General features: G+C 54.5%; 1 protein-coding gene and 2 long non-coding RNA genes across 3 annotated transcripts; all 3 read right to left on the minus strand.

Annotated features, from left to right (window-relative positions):
• Positions 1-1,032: 1,032 nt before the first annotated feature.
• On the minus strand, positions 1,033-6,692 carry LOC123347926. The gene is made up of 3 exons (XR_006573114.1): positions 6,634-6,692; positions 2,005-2,090; positions 1,033-1,168 (listed from the first exon to the last, which is right to left on the minus strand). It is a non-coding gene; the product is annotated as an uncharacterized LOC123347926 (long non-coding RNA).
• Positions 6,693-8,734: 2,042 nt separating this feature from the next.
• LOC123347902 (maestro heat-like repeat-containing protein family member 2A) lies at positions 8,735-10,637 on the minus strand. The gene is made up of 4 exons (XM_044985086.1): positions 10,605-10,637; positions 10,046-10,163; positions 9,391-9,542; positions 8,735-8,809 (listed from the first exon to the last, which is right to left on the minus strand). Exons 1-4 carry the CDS (start codon positions 10,635-10,637, stop codon positions 8,735-8,737), a joined length of 378 nt encoding a protein of 125 aa, XP_044841021.1.
• A 2,924-nt stretch (positions 10,638-13,561) lies between these two features.
• Positions 13,562-16,077, minus strand: LOC123348658. Its single transcript, XR_006573229.1, has 3 exons — positions 16,020-16,077; positions 13,932-13,972; positions 13,562-13,650 (listed from the first exon to the last, which is right to left on the minus strand). It is a non-coding gene; the product is annotated as an uncharacterized LOC123348658 (long non-coding RNA).
• Positions 16,078-16,282: the final 205 nt, after the last annotated feature.

The following is a 16,282-nucleotide window of genomic DNA, read 5'->3' on the forward strand; positions in this document are numbered from 1 at the left end:
TCAGTATTTAATGAGCAGTTGGGAGTTTAACCTGGTCAGTCAAGGTCTGGCCAACTGCCCCGTTAGCAGCCGGGTATTGCTGCTCCCCCATGTTCTGTTCTGTTCAGTCTGTAACCCTTCTGCCAGTTGAAGTGGGCAGCGAGAAGGGCAGGTTCAATAACTAGGGGGTTCCTTTTCAACAATGCAACCAGAACCGGCTCGAGCCCCCACCCGGGAACCTGGGGAAATGTCACTGTACTGCCTGGGTGCCTCTAAAAGGCAATTCTTCCCCTCTCGCAAGCACAGAGTCCGAGGTAGCGTTTCTTTAATAAAAGTAACCTAGCAGTAATCTGAGAAAACAGTCAAGCGGTATCCATAGACATAAAAGCATGAGCAAGACGCCCTTCCCAGTGTACGCTGGGCAGTGTCTTTTGCTTCAGGTTCTTGAGTCCAACTCCAAAGTTCCTGTAGTGTGCCCCACCCTTAACACCCCACTCATAGTTGTTGTCCCTGGTCAGTGCAGACCCACAGTTCAGAAGTGCACCTGTCGAGTGGCTAGGCAACAGTTCTGCAGAAAAGGACCTAGGGTTACAGTGGACAAGAAGCTGGATATGAGTCTACAGTGTTGCCAAGAAGGCTAATGGCATTTTGGGCTGTATAAATAGGAGCATTGCCAGCAGATCAAGGGATGTGATCATTCCCCTCTAACTTGCTGAGCTGTTTTCAGTGAAGCCTACAGCTTTGGGGGCGTGGACCAGACCCTGGGTCTGTGTTGGGCAGGCTAGCATGTCTGGTCACAAGACGGGGTTCTGGGGGGCCCAGGCTGGCAGGGAAAACGGGCTTGGAGGTAATTTCAGCACATCAGATGACAGTCCCAAGGGGATCTCTGTGACCCAACCCATCACAGATCCCTTTGAACTTCTTCAAAGTCTTCTCTAGGGCCGAGTAACCTACATAATTGTGTGTCCTCTGCCAATATACATCTCACTGTTCAGTCCAGGTTCCAAAGAGTTGAGAAGCATCTGCTGTACATACCATAGCAGGATGAAGAGGTCTTCTGTATTGGTCCTGGTTCCCTAGTCGAATGCAGAACCTGACATGAGATTTCCAAGTTTCTGCAACCATTTGTAATGTCTATTGAGGATGTACCTTCTGGTCCTGTCAGATTTCAAAGGCACTTCTTGAAAAGCTGAAACAAAGAGGAAACGGGTTGGAAGCCCCATGGTGCTGAAGTAACTGGTGCCTAGGAAACCTCCCCTTCAGATGGCCATTGCCACATGCTATTAGCTACCCAAGAGTCTGGGGGCACAGAAACAACAACTCAGCTACTCCCAAAATAGCCCTGGAGAGAGAGGAGCCCCCATTTTTGCATAAGTTCCCCCTCCGGCATACACATGCACACCCATACACACAGACAGTTGGGGGCACTTGTTCTTTTGGTGGAATAGGAAATTGACAGCTGCAGAGGTGTTAAACCATCAGACATTTAGGCTGAGATCCACAAAGGGATTTAGGCTCCTAATGTCTATTGAAATCCTTTGTGGCCCTGTGCCTTCATTCCTTAAGAGTTCACAGGGAAAAGTGTTTCCCATGTGCACTCATGGGTTTTCCTATGAGCTGATAACCAATCTCGGAGTGAAGTTCCTTGGCCTGCAAAGACGCCCTTACAGGGAGGGCAGGTGATGAATCTTTCCCTACAGAGGGTAATCGTCATCATCATCATCATCACCACCACCACCCTTACTAATAACAACAGCCCTTTTCAATTCTGTCAGGCCTTCCTTTAGAGACATTCTGACCTTTATGACAACAGTCTCCCCACACAGCTCTATTCTAGGAGCTAGAGATGGAATTCCCCTGCTCCCGTACACATATAGTGGCACCTCGATGAAAGCTCGCGTGACCATCCTTCTTTCTTAAGCTCTGTCCTTAGACAGAGAGGGACACATTCAAACTGTGTTCAGGCCCTGTGCTGCACCTCTGTACTTCCCACAGAGGCACTAACACACAGAGGTATTTCCTTACCTTCATACAGGCGGGAGATGCCATCTTCATTCACTGTTTCAGACAACAAATCGCAGTAATGGTGGATAGTCTTTCCTAGGCCTGCTCTAAAATACAAGGTTAGGTCAAATTTAGCCACGTTAGGTCGATTTTATAAGTAATGTGTCTACACAACCAACCCCATTCCGACGACCTAAAGGACTCTTAAAATCAACCATTGTACTCCTTCCTGATGAGGGAAGTAGTGCAAAAATCAAGCTTCCTGGGTTGAATCTGCAGTACTGTAGATTCAGTACTGTGCAATTTGATGGTATTGGCCTCCAGGAGCTATCCCAGAGTGCTCCAGTGTGACTGTTCTGGAGAGCACTTTCAACTCCGATGCACTAGACAGGTACACAGGAAAAACACCAAAAACTTTTGAATTTCATTTCCTGTTTGGTCAGCATGGCGAGCTCAGCAGAACAGGTGACCATGCAGTCCCAGAATCACAAACGAGCTCCAGTGTGGAGCAAACGGGAGACACTGGATCTGATTGTTGTATGGGGAGAAGAATCTGTGCAGGCAGAACTCCGATCAAGCAGAAGAAATGTTGATATATATGCCAAAATCACACAGGGCATGGTGGAAAGAGTCCACACCAGGGACACACAGCAGTTCCATGTGAAAATTTAGGAGCTCAGGCAAGCCTCCAACAAGACAAAAGAGGCAAATGGTCACTCCGGGTCAGAGCCACAGACATGCCGCTTCTATGATCAGCTGCCTGCCATTCTGGGGGGACCTTACCTCTACCCCACCACTGTTTGTGGACACCTGCAAGGTGGCAGCCTCGTGCAACACGGAAGAGGATTTTGTGGATGAGGAAGAGGAGGAGGAGGAGAATGCGCAGCAGGCAAGCGGAGAATCCATTCTCCGCAGCAGCCAGAACCTTTTCCTCACCCTGGAGCCAATACCCTCCCAGGGTGAATTGTTCCCGGACCCTGAAGGCGGAGAAGACGCCATCTAACTACACTACAGTGATTAAAAGCAATTGTGTTTAATGTTTGATTTGCCCTGAACAATTGGGATGCATTCACAGCCAGTAAAGCTATTGGAAAAGTCTTTTAACATAGCTGGGGATGGAGCGAAAATCCTCCAGGAATATCTCCATGAAGCTCTCCTGGAGGTACTCTGAAAGCCTTTGCAGAAGGTTTCTGGGGAGGACTGCCTTATTTCGTCCTCCACGGTAGGTCACTTTACCACATCAAGCCAGTAGCAAGTAGTCTGGAATAATTGCAGCACAAAGCATGGCAGCGAATGGTCCTGGGTTTTGGTCACATTCATGCAACATTCAGTCTTTATCTTTCTGTGTCAGCCTCAGGAGAGTGATATCATTCATGGTCATCTGGTTGAAATAGGGGAATTTTTGTAAGGGAAGAGTAATCCCCTCTGTTTGGTGATCCCCAGCACATTAGACCCCAGTCATGCTGGGCTGTTTGCACTTGGCTTAAAGGGATCATCCTGGAGAATATTCATGTAGGGGATGGGGGGAGGGGTGTGCTACACATCTACCCCAAAACCACAGCCCCTCCTTTTAAACAGCAAACCCAACCAGCATTGGTTGCTATGGGAAAGGAGGGTACTGCAGTTTGAAACCATTTCCATGTGTCATGAACGTGGAAGAAGCCAACCCTGCGTACCCTTTGGCTTACCATGGCTGCCTGGAAACCGAATTCTGTTGCCCAGCTGTGTGTGATGTGTCACCATACCGGCAGGCACTCAATATAAAAGACAAAGTGCGACCTTGTACCTAAAACACATATGCTGTCTGCTGTGAATTGCTTGATTCACTGTGAAAGAGTCTCCCTTTTGTTCTCAGAAATGTATCTTCTTAAATTCTACTCTCCCTTTCCCCACCCTGCAGCTCCAAATGTTTCTATGCTCCCTATATCAACTTCATCCCTGAGGTTATCGCAGATTAGAAGGCGAAAAAAAACACACTAGTGATGACATTTTCAGAGCTCACACAGTTCTCCCGCACTGATAGGGCACAGCTGAATGCATGGAGGCATTCAGTGGCAGAGGCCAGGAAAGCATACAGTGAGCGTGATCGGAACACGCAGGAGGAGATGCTGAGGCTAATGCGGGAGCAAACGGACATGATGAGGTGTCTGGTGGAGCTGCAGGAAAGGCAACAAGACTTCAGAACCCTGCTGCATCCATTGCCCTCCTCACCAAGTTCCAGATCCTCCTCACTCAGATGCCCAAGAACGCAGGGGTGGGGAGGCTCCGGGCACCAAGCTGCTCAACTCCAGGGGATGGCCCAAGCAACAGAAGGCTGTCATTCAAACAGCCTTGATTTATACTGTGGCTACAATAAGCACTGTGATCTTGTCCTACCCTCCTATCCCACCCCCTTTTACTAGTCAGCGTTGTCAGAGAACTTTTTTTTTTAAATGAATAAAGAATGAATGGATTCAGAACAATAGAGACTTTATTTCCTGTGCCAGCTGTGGTCGAAGAGGGGGAGGGGGATTGGCTTACAGGGAAGCACATTCACCAAAGGAGGCAGCTTCACATCAAGGACAAACACACACAACTGTCACACCGTAGCCTGGTCAGTCATGAAACTGGTTTTCAAAGCCTCTCTGATGCATAGCATGCCTTGGTGTGCTTTTCTAATTGCCCTGGTGTCTGGCTGTTCAAAATTGGCCACCAGGAGATTTGCCTTAACCTCCCACCCCGCCATAAACATCTCCCCCTTACTCTCACAGATATTATGGAGCACACAGCAAGCAGCAATAACAGGAATATTGCTTTCGCTGAGGTCTAACCTACCCAGCAAACAACGTCAGCGCCCCTTTAAACGTCCAAAGGCACATTCTACCACCATTCTGCACTTGCTCAGGCTACAGTTGAACTGCTCCTTACTACTGTCCAGGCTGCCTATGTACGGCTTCATGAGCCATGGGAGCAAGCGGTAGGCTGGGTCCCCAAGGATAACTATTGGCATTTCAACATCCCCAATGGTAATTTTCTGATCTGGGAAGAAATTCCCTTCTTGCAGTTTTCTAACAGCACGGAGTTCCAAAAGATGTGAGCATCATGCACCTTCCCGACCGTCCCACGTTGATATTGGTGAAATGGCCCTTGTGATCCACTAGTGCTTGCAACACTATAGAGAAGTACCCCTTGCGGTTTATGTACTCTTTGGCAAGGTAGTCCGGTGCCAAGATAGGTATCCATGTTCCCTCTGTTGCCCCATCATAGTTAGGGAACCCCATTGAAGCAAAGCCATCTACTATGACCTGCACATTTCCAAGAGTCACTACCCTTGTTAGGAGAAGGTTATTGATTGCCTTGGCTACTTGGATCACAGCAGCCCCCACGGTAGTTTTACACACACACACACACACACACACACACACACTCTTTTAGGATTCTGGTGCTGTCGGAGGGAACAGAGCAAATTGATTCCCGACTGACCGGTAGCAGACAGGTGTTGCAAGCTTCCACAGGGATATCGCCACTCGCTTCTCAACTGTCAGGGCAGGTCTCATCTTGGTATTCCTGCACTTCAGGGTGGAGAAAGCAACTCACAAAGTTCCATGAAAGTGGCCTTACACGTGCGAAAGTTTCGCAGCCAATGGAAATCGTCCCATACCTGCAACACTATGCAGTCCAACCAGTCTGTGCTTGTTTGCCAGACCCAGAATTGGTGTTCCACTGTATCAACATGCCCCAATGCCGCCATGATATCCCAATCGCCACATCCCGTGCTTTCAGGAACATCTGTGTCCATGTCCTCCTCACAATCTTCCTTATGCTGGTGGTTCCTAGCTAGGCTCTGCACATACTGCAGGATAATGCGCGATGGTGGTTACAATGCTCACAAAAGCAGTGTGCAGTGGAGCGGGCTCCATGGTATCTGCCATGGCATCTGCACAGATAACCCAGGAAAAAAGGTGCGAAATGATTGTTTGCCGTTGCTTTCAAAGAGGGAGGGAGGGGAGACTGACAACATGTACCCAAAACCACACACAACAATGTTTTTGCCTCATCAGGCATTGGGAGCTTAACGCAGAATTCCAATGGGCAGCGGGGACTGTGGGATAGCAACCCTCTTGTGCACCACTCCATGAGTCAATACTAGCCAGGGTACTGAGGACGCACTCCACCAACCTAATGCACTTAGTGGGGGACAAGCATGATCGACTGTATAAAATTGGTTGCTAAAGCTCAACTTCTATAAAATCCACTGAATTTCGTAGTGCAGACACGCCCCTAGACATACCATGGATCTCATTACTTTTCAAATCCTTTGCTGAAAACTGCTAAAGATGCAGCCATTGCCCCAAGAAAGCCCTTGGGAAATTAAATACATTCCTTACATCTGTTCACAAAGCACATTAGATAAAAAATCAGGGGCCCAGAAGATACTGAGAGGCTGATTTCCAAAGAAGATTGAATTCACATCATCCTGGCTTCCCTAGGTGCAGCCAAAACATAGTTGTGGGCAGGGGTCGTTGGTGCAGTCATACAACTAAGTTGTTCCCTTCACACACACACACAGTGTTAAGATTCTGGGGCTGTTGGAGGGAACAGAGCAGCAGTCTAGAAAAGGGCTTTGAAGGAAGCAGTTCAAAAAAGATCAAGTGAAGTTGCTCCGCTTACCAATGAACAGGGCTGCAGAATGTCTGATTGTTGTCTGTGAGCTTTCCAGGTACTCTAAGGCCTAAAATAGGAATTTGGGGATGTGGCTCTTGTTCTGCATCTAGGACGAAAGAAGGAAAAAAACGCACAATATACAAATGACATGTTTCTCCCCACAGTGACTAGTCAGGGAAGCCAAAGCATAGAGCCAGGGCATGGCAACAGCCAGTATGAGCCCATGCACCATAGCAGCACCTCTCTGGAGTTACTATTGTGTTCTCCAGAACCTCAGCTTTCATTTTCAAAAACAAAAGTTTGCAGGTCTGACAGTTGTGGAGAAAAATTTAAAAAATGTGAAGAGATTGTAACTCCTGCAGAAATGAACCAGCAGAGAGCCTGGAATAGAGTCCTGCCACCCGACCGAAGCAGATGGGACCTGGCTACAGGGGTCAGCTCCAGGTGGGAAAACAACCGGACCCTCTCAGGCTTGGGTCAGGGCCAGCTGCAGAGGGAGCGAAGGAGTCACAGCGTTTCTAACTCCACAGCGCCTGCAGTGCAGCGGGGGCTGCAGACAGCAGCAGCGGGGTACACAGCCAATGTGCCGACCGCACAGGCAAACGGAGCAGAGTCCGCACAGGCAGGACACAGAGGCAGGACTGAGGCAGGTTTGGGGAGGGGAGAAGGGGCAGATTGGAAAACAACTAAAAAAAACCAAAAAACCTGAGACCCTGTGGAAGGGACTGCCTCTGACTTCACAGGCTAATGAGAGGGGAGCAGAAATTCCCCTTGGTACTCAGGGTGTGGGGTTAGAAAGGTCCTCCGTAAAGTCCCCATTCATCACTCTCAGGGCAAAGGGAATTCACCTACCAAGCACTTCCAAGCACACTTCAAGAGCTATGTGGCGCCATCCCAGGCCATGCTGCAGAACAGCGTCTTCAATTGAGCCCACCTGAGAAACACTGCGCAACGGAAGAGCGTCAGTTTGCATCTCTGCAAGAGAAGGTGAGACCAAGAAGGTTCTCACTGAGAGAGGGACAGTCTGGGGGACATGGAACCTTCCCCGTCCCTTGTTCTCCTGCTTTTCCTGCTAGTGGAGATTCCTGTCATTTGTTGTACACAGGACTGTGCTCAGGAGAAGGAACTGAGAATTGTCTGGAGAGAGCCAGAGCCGTCCTGTCCTTTGGACGGTTCGGGGCGGTTGCCTGTTTCCCTGAACCTTGAGGTGCGCCATGCTTGAGGGGGACACTGGACCTGGGTGGCATGGGGCCCAGCAGCAGTTATACTGACCAGGCCCTGCTATGCTCGCTGACTCCCAGCATCGCTCAGCAGAGGAGGGGGATGGGGTTTGGGGTGGAACGGGGGTAGGAAATGGGTGAAGCATGGGTGGGAAAGACATGGGGCGGGGGCTTGGGTGAAGGGGTGGGGCCTCATGCGGAAGGGAGGGGTTGTCCCAGGCCCTGCGCCCCTCTATGGATGGCCCTGGAAAGAGCCATAAAGTATCTCCACAGTTTAGTCCTTCTGCACAAAGAGACTGCACGAGAGCGTGAGTCAGCTTTGGGATCCCAAAGAGTCAGACCAAAGGGGCCCCCAGATCAGACTTCCCTCCACATCCCAGTTGGCCCCACGAACGAGGGCCATGGCCGGTGAAAGCTGGGAAGCTGGGACCTGGAGAAATTCTCTCAGGAGCTCCAGGAAAGAAGTCAGGGCAGCTGCACCCACTTTCCAGAAGGCTGTGGGAAGATATCAGCTCCCTGAACCGAAGGGCAAGTACAGATCTTTTGCTGCCTCTTGTTGTGACTCTTTGGATGCAGCAGCCCAAAGGCCTGAGGCCTGTCTTTACAATAAAGAGTCAGGACTCTTTCCCAGAAGGCTTTTCTTCCAAATTGTGCTGTGAGAATGGATGAGGCACTAGGTTCCAGCATGGAGTGAAGCAGGGAGGAGAAGACTCTACTTAGGCAAGGGGCTCTGGCCATTAATGGAGTGGGGGCCCCAGGGGATTCTGGTTCTTTGCTCTTAAGGAAATAATGACCATGGCACTTACCAATGTCACACACTCATCCTGGTCTTCAAGATCCAGCAGCAGCGGGAGCAAGCAGTGGATCATTTCCTGCTGCACGATGGGTTAATCCGGGTCCTTCACGCTGCTCACCACGTTGCCAAGCAGTAAAATGGCAGCGGAGCGCACACTGCCCCTCTCCTGGGCAATGACACACAGGGAGTGGGGAAGCCCGGTTAAAGCCAGGCAGGATCAGAGCATAACGCAACAGAGTCATAATCCGCACGCTGCTCCAGTTCCCCCTGTGATAACTGACTTGGCTCGTGGGAGCAGTGAGGCCACCAGGCCAGCGCCATAGACATCTTGTGCAGAACAGGGCCTGAGACACTGTGCAGGGCCGTGCAGCCCCATAGTGTCCTAGACGCAATGTCTGTCTGGAGAGCACAGAAAACCTAGAATCATAGAAAATTAGGGTTGGAAGAGACATCAGGAGGTCATCCAGTCCAACCCCGTGCTCAAAAGAGGACCAATCCCAACTAAATCATCCCAGCCAGGGCTTTGTCAAGCTGGGCCTTAAAAACCAGCATCCTACATCCTAGCTGACTAGAGTCAAATCTCTCTCCTCCCCGCCCCGGCTGTCCTGGACTCATCAGTGACCCCTTCAATCCATGGTGCCCTCTCCCCATGGCCTGAGGCCCAATCCTGTGAGTCCCTGGGAGCCCAATCTCACAGGGCAGAAGGGATGGCAGGGAAGATTGGGACTAACTTCTGCAGGCAGATACCTGGGAGCCGGTGCTGTAATGGTGCAGGATTTTGGGTACGATCTTGTCCGCCAGCTGAGGGAGCAGCTGCTGGGGAGCGCCTGGGCTGCTGCACTGCTGTAGAACAGCAGGAGGGCGCTCTTCACTCTGTCCCTGTCCCGTGGGGTCAGGGCCTGGGCAATGAAGGAGAAGAGCAGGGATGTCACTGGGGAAAGGCCTTTCCCTCCCCAACTCCTGACCGCCCACGGCAAGCACTTCCTTGGGGCTCACGGGCTGAGAAGATTGTTTCCCTAGAATGCTATAAACATTGACCCTGTCCAGCTCCAACCCCCACCTCCAAGAACAAACTTCTGGTTCTCCATGCCCTCCCCCGGGTAGAACCAGCCCCCAGACCTGTGATTCCCACATGCCCTGGGGGTGATCCCTCAGCCTCACCCCTGCCTAGTTAACCAGTTCCCTCAGGTGATCACCCCATGTGGCTACAGAGCGGCTCCATCTCCTAATCCAGACAGGGCCCACTTGGATCAGAACCATGGTTCTGCCTGGGCCAGCTTTGGGCTCTGATAACCCAGCCCAGCCCCTCTGCACTGCCAACCTGTACCTTGCTGGCCCGGACCCATGAAGCCAACAGCCCCATGCAGACAGGGCCGGGGCTGGGACAAGCAGGGTGCTGTACCTTCCTGAGATGCCAGGAATCCTCCCCCTCCGCCAATTTCCTCCTCAAAGTCGCCCAGAGCTCTCAGGGTGGCATCCAGCTGGTCCCTGGCACAGAGCTGCAGGCAGGAGCTAAGGCACTGGGAGCAGAGAGCTCGGGGTCAGTCGAGGGCCATCAGCAACTCCAGAACAGCCTGGAGCCTCCCCGGTCCCAGCACTTCCAGCCACAGCCAGTCTCCCCAGTCCCCCGGTCCCAGCACTTCCAGTCACAGCCAGTCTCCCCAGTCCCCGGTCCCAGCACTTCCAGCCACAGCCAGTCTCCCCAGTCCCCGGTCCCAGCACTTCCAGCCACAGCCAGTCTCCCCAGGCTGCAGGCCCAACGCTCCCAGTCACAACCAGTCTCCAGGCCCAACACTCCCAGTCACAACCAGTCTCCCCAGTCCCTGGGCCCAGTGCTCCAGTCCCTCCTTAGTCACCCCCGAGAGCTCCAGTCACACACAAAGGCCACAGGCCTCTGCCTGGGGGAAGGGCCCTCCAGAGCTCCTGGGTGCCCTGGGGTGCAGGCGGGCTGAGCCCCTCACCTCCGTCTCTGCACCATTCAGATAGTCGGCCATAGCGCAGCAGCTTCCGGAGCTGTTCTGTCACTGAAGCCACATCTTTGCTCATGGCCAGGGCTGTGCCCAGAGCCTTGTAGAGGAAAGCCTGAAAGCGAGTGCAAGGGAGGGGTTAGCTCCAGCCTCGGGGAGGGCGGTCCTGGGCCAGCCTGGGCCAGGATCAGGGTCCCTAGCTTCAGGCAGGGCCTGGCCCCACCTGCACAGGGGGAACCGCAGGCTTGGTTTCACTGGTTGTGGGACTGCCCCAGCGCCCCCTGCCCCTCCCCAGAGCCCCCAGTACCAGAGAGGCCTTCTCTGGGAACTGACCTTCTCCACAGAGGCGTTGGCATAGCTGCCCATCTACCGGCCCAGCTCCTGGCTCAGATCCTGGCTCCAGCTGCCCTCTTTGCTCCTCCCCAAGGTCTTTCGGAGGAACTGTGTGGAAAGGAGCCGGAGGCGGGTGTGACGTTGCACAACATATGTTTTATGGAAATATGCTTATGAACGTGAATATGATGATTAATTGAAATATGCTTTATGCAAAAGGTCTCTTGTAAGGTATCATAACAAAGGTTATAACCTAAGGAATATGTTCCTCCAATTTCTATGTATGTATGATTCTTGTATCTGAAGCTAGAAATATGAAGTATAACTCTGAGGTCTTCTTGTAATTATGCCAAAGTGTGGGCCATTAATGGTGGTTTAGAATCTTGATGGCTCCTATTGACTAGGACAACTGGTTGTAAATGGTTTATTTACCTGCAAACCTTCCTGTGTACCTGTGGGCCAACCCGGGAAGAATGGAGATTAGGGGCCTTACAGTGACACGTAACCATGTCACCGGATAACGAAATCCATCTTAAATTTGGTACTTTTCCATTTAGAAGGAGGGGTGGGGACCCAGAGAGACAAAGATTCCCGCCTTGTGCCAAAGCTATAAAAGGGGGTGGAGCAGGACAAAGGGGGCTGCCAGTCATGAAAAAAACCCCTGCGTACCGCCTGAGATGTCTGAGGGAACTAACAAGGGCTGTACCGGGGAAAGGATTGGGCCCAGACTAGGAAGGAGTCTAGTCTGTAAAATAAGCTTATTGGACCATTTCTGAGGTGCGATATTACCTGTAATCAGTTTCTTAATGTATTGAGCTTAGACTTGTGCACTTTTGCTTTATTTTGCTTAGTGACTTATTTTGTTCTGGCTGTTATTACTTGAAACCACTTAAATCCTACTCTTCATACTTAATAAAATCACTTTTATTTATTAATAAACCCAGAGGAAGTGATTAACACCTGGGGGAGCAAACAGCTGTGCATTTCTCTCTATCAGTGTTATAGAGGGCAAACAATTTATGAGTTTTACCCTGCATAAGCTTTATACAGAGTAAAACGGATTTATTTGGGGTTTGGATCCCATTGGGAACTGGGTGTCTGGGTGCTGCAGATAGGCAACCTGCTGAGCTGTCTTCAGTTAAGTCTGCAGCTTTGGGGGCGTGGACCAGACTCTGGTCTGTGTTGCAGCAGGTTAGCGTGTCTGGCTCAGCAAGGCAGGGTTCTGGAGTCCCAGGCTGGCAGGGAAAATGGGCTCAGAGGTAATTTCAGCACGTCAGGTGACAGTCCCAAGGGGATCTCTGTGACCAAACCCATCACAGGGGGTCATTTAGGGGCAGAATCCCCTCCCCTGCTCTCATCCCATGAGGGATCCTGACTTCCAGGCTCCCCAGAGCCCTCCTGGCCTGCGGTCCTAGACGGAGGACACTGGGGCCAGCATTGAGTGAGCCCAGCCCAGGGGCTTCCAGCTGCCACTCCCAGTGCAGGGGCTCCCCCCACAGAGAAATGCAAGGGGGCTGAGTGAGGAGGGGGCTCTCACTGCTGAGTACCGAGGAGCTGAGCATTTTAGAACTGGCAGAGGAAGTGTGCTAAATCACCTGCTGGGGCAACTCTCCTGACTGCCAGCAGGGACGGCCCTGGCCCAGGATCTAACGCTTTCATTTCCATAGCACTGCTCGTCCCAACGCTCTTTCCAGCCACACACAGGAACCCCCTTTTCAGTGAAATGCAACCCTCTCTGGGGTGGAGCGTGGCAGCTGCTTAACAGCCCAACATGGGGGCAACAGGAAATTCTGGCCCAGGACACCAAGCCAAACTCTGACTCTCTAACCCAGGTCCCTCCATGAGGAACTAGCCCAGGGCTGCTCCACTCTGGGACTGGGAGAATGAACAGAAGCCCTCATGTTACATCCAATCCAACAGCTTGTGCTCCCACGTGGTCTGGTCCAGAGAGAACGTGCTATGTCCTAGAGAGAGTGGTACAGAGCTGGCCATTAACCAAGTGCCCCAGGGAGGCCCTTCTGGATCCCCTTGACTACACTGGGGTCCCATCTGCATTGGCATCCTGCCCTTCCCAGGGGACCCTACAACCAGGGTCCCATCCACACTGAAGCTCCTGCCCTTCCCACTGTGCAGGTCCCTACATAGGGATCCCATCCGCACTGGAGTTCCTGCCCTTCCTCCCATGCCAGGGGTACCCTATTCCAATGTGGCACGGCCTCGTAGGGAATACGTGTCTCATCTGGGTTTCCCAGGAGCCAACTCTAGCCAGTCTGGCTGCAGGGTGCTGGCTGTGCCCCTCAGCAGCTCTCTCTCTCACAGCTCAGCTCTAATCGCACCTCATTCTCCCTGCTCCGTTCCTCACTCTGCATCCTTGACTCCGCTCCACAGATCCATCCCAACCCCTCCCATGGGACATCCGGGGACCTAACCACGCAGCATCAGGCTGCAGGTGTGACAATCCAAGAGGCCTTGTGCTCTCCCTGGCTCCATTGCTGCAGATAGGACAGGATGGCACTGGTAGGCCTTTTGCCCCATCCCAGCTGCTCCCACCCAAACCCCTTACCATCAAGATACTGGACCATGGCTGGAATCTCCATCCACCACTGCTCCAGGCCTCGTCCCCATACATCTCAGGGCGCAGGGCGTTCAGCAGGAGCAGCGCAGCCACTCCGCACCCTTCTCCCTCGAAGGGGGATGCTGACAGCACCTGAGAAGGAAAAGGAGGTGATTTGCACCAGCTGAGCCTCTTCCATACTGGGGAGGGGAGAGAACGGGCCCTGTTCAGCATGGGGACTGTGCAAGAAACATGAGCTAAGCATCTTCCTCCTGAACACAGGGCCCGTAGGTGGAGTCAGGGAGTCCCCCTATGGGCAGTTTCTGGATAAGGGACCCCATCATGGCCGCCCCTTGCTCCAGGGCGATGAGGACCTGAGCTTCACAGGGGCTACTCCCCAGCGGTGGGGCCCTCCCTCGGTGTGAGTCACTCACCAGGAGCCGGGCCAGCAGCTGCTGGGGAGTCGCAGATGCCGCTGGGAAAAGAGCAGAAAAAAGGCTGTGAGCAGTCCAGGTTTGGGGCTCTGCTGCAATCAGTGGGACAGGGCTTTGCATCTCCCCCACTGCCCAGGCTGCTCCATGACCCCCACGCCACACAGGGGGATTGCCCGGAACCTGGGCAGGGGCAGAGCAGCGGGGCAAGCCACTAGCAGAGCTGTGCCGGAGGCAGCGGTGGGCACGTCTGACCAGCATCAGCGCTGCAGAGCACATGCAGAGGTGCAGACATGTGGCCTTCTGCCCCAGGGATCCCCTCATGACCCCCATGCCGCCCCTGCCTCTGCTCCCCGGGTACATCCCATGGAGAACAGCTCCCGCTGTGCTGTGGGAGAGGCTCCTCTAGGGGCTCCCTGGGGCCTGCCCTCCCCTAGCAGATCCCCGCTGGTACCCCAGGGCCCCCATGCTGTGATCCCCGGGGCTGAGCATTGCTGCACTGACCAGGCTCCCTGCACTTGGGGGGCTGCTTGTCTGTGCTGCTGCCGCTTCGTGGCCAGGTCCTCAGGCAGCGGCACAGGGGGGTCATGGAATCAGTGTAAGGGGTGCGGGTAACACAGCCCAGGAGCCGTTCCCAGAGCTCCTGCAGAGACCAGGGTGAGAGCGCCCAGGGCTGGTGAATCCTGTCCCCAACAGTCTCAGCCTGTGTCCCTGCTGGTGGACTGACTCGTCACCCCATTCAGAGCCCCGCACCGTCCCCTCTGCAGAGCCCAGCTCTACCCTCTCCCCTCTCCCCCTCCGAGCCCCGCTCTGCCCCTCCCCCTCCGAGCCCCGCTCTGCCCTCCCCCTTCACCCCCTCCGAGCCCCGCTCTGCCCTCACCCCGTCAGCCCTGCTCTGCCCCCTCCCACTCCGAGCCCCTCTCTGCCCTCCCCCCATCAGCCCTGCTCTGCCCCTCCCACTCCGAGCCCCTCTCTGCCCTCCCCCCGTCAGAGCCCCGCTCTGCCCTCCCCGCTCAGAGCCCCGCTCTGCCCTCCCCCTCACACCCCCTACGAGCCCCGCTCTGCCCGTCCCCCTCCGAGCCCCGCCCCCTCACATCCCCTCAGAGCCCTGCTCTGCCGCTCCCCCTAGGAGCCCCGCTCTGCCCTCCCCCCATCAGAGCCCAGCTCTGCCCTCCCGCTCAGAGCCCCGCTCTGCCCTCCCCACTGACCCCTGCTCTGCCCTCCCCCCATCAGAGCCCCAGCTCTGCCCTCCCCGCTCAGAGCCCCGCTCTGCCCTCCCCTCTGACCCCTGCTCTGCCCTCCCCCCGTCAGAGCCCTGCTCTGCCCCTCCCCCTCCAAGACCTGCTCATGCCCCTTCCCCTCACACCCCCTCAGAGCCCCGCTCTGCCCTCCCCCCTCTGACCCCTGCTCTGCCCCTCCCCCTCCCCCCTCCGAGCTCAGCTCTGCCCTCCCCCCCCCTCTCCCCCTCCGAGCCCCGCTCTGCCCTCCCCCTTCACCCCCTCCGAGCCCCCCTCTGCCCTCCCCCCGTCAGAGCCCTGCTCTGCCCCGCCCCCTCCGAGCCCCACTCTGCTGCCTCCCCCCGCTCAGAACCCCGCTCTGCCCCTCCCCCGCACACCCCCTCAGAGCCCTGCTCTGCCCTCCCCCCGTCAGAGCCCTTCTCTGCCCCTCCCCCACCAAGCCCGGCTCTGGCCCCCCCCCCCACACCCCCTCAGAGCCCTGCTCTGCCCCTCCCCCTCTGAGCCCCTCTCTGCCCTCCACTCGTCAGAGCCCCGCTCTCCCCTCCCCTCTGACCCCTGCTCTGCCCTCCTCCCGTCAGAGCCCTGCTCTGCCCCTCCCCCATCACCCCCTCAGAGCTCTGCTCCCTCCCCCGCAACACCCATATGCTATCACTGTTCAATTATGGGCCAAGGCCCAATTCTGCTTCCAGTAAGATCAACAGAATGTCCCCCGGGCTCTGATTCTGCCCTTGCACTGGTGTAAATCAGCAGTGACCACTGAAATCAATCGCCCTGGTTTTCCAGGCCTGGTCCTGGTCTCACTCAGCCTGCTGTAAATCAGGGGTCACTGCACTTAAGCCAATGGAGCCCTCACCTGGCTGAGCCCCCTGCCCGAGGCAATGATTATTTCTGAGGTGGCCAGGCTGGTTTTCTGGGACCGTTTTTTCCAGCCGCCCCCCCAGGGGAAGGCTCCCGCATTGGACGCTCCTGGAAAAGATGAGCACAGGGTCACTCTGTGTGGAGGAGCAGCTCCCCATGCCTGGGAGGTGGGGCGGGGGAGAGTGACACTCAGCATGGAGTGCGGGGAGGGTCCTGCAGGCATCTCTGGGGTGAACCCATTATCCAGGGAGCTGTAAG

Source organism: Mauremys mutica, chromosome 13 (genome assembly GCF_020497125.1).
Source record: "Mauremys mutica isolate MM-2020 ecotype Southern chromosome 13, ASM2049712v1, whole genome shotgun sequence".
Lineage (NCBI taxonomy): Eukaryota > Metazoa > Chordata > Testudines > Geoemydidae > Mauremys > Mauremys mutica.

Bases quoted from the DNA above. Each gene is read 5' to 3' on its own strand.
- LOC123347902 (XM_044985086.1), bottom strand. From the start codon at position 10,637: ATGGCCGACTATCTGAATGGTGCAGAGACGGAG. The intron at 9,543-10,045 runs GTACAGCACCCT...TTCATTGCCCAG, and splicing joins ATTCCTGGCATCTCAGGAAG to GCCCTGACCCCACGGGACAG. The intron at 8,810-9,390 runs GTATCTGCCTGC...GTCATTGCCCAG, and splicing joins ATTACAGCACCGGCTCCCAG to GAGAGGGGCAGTGTGCGCTC.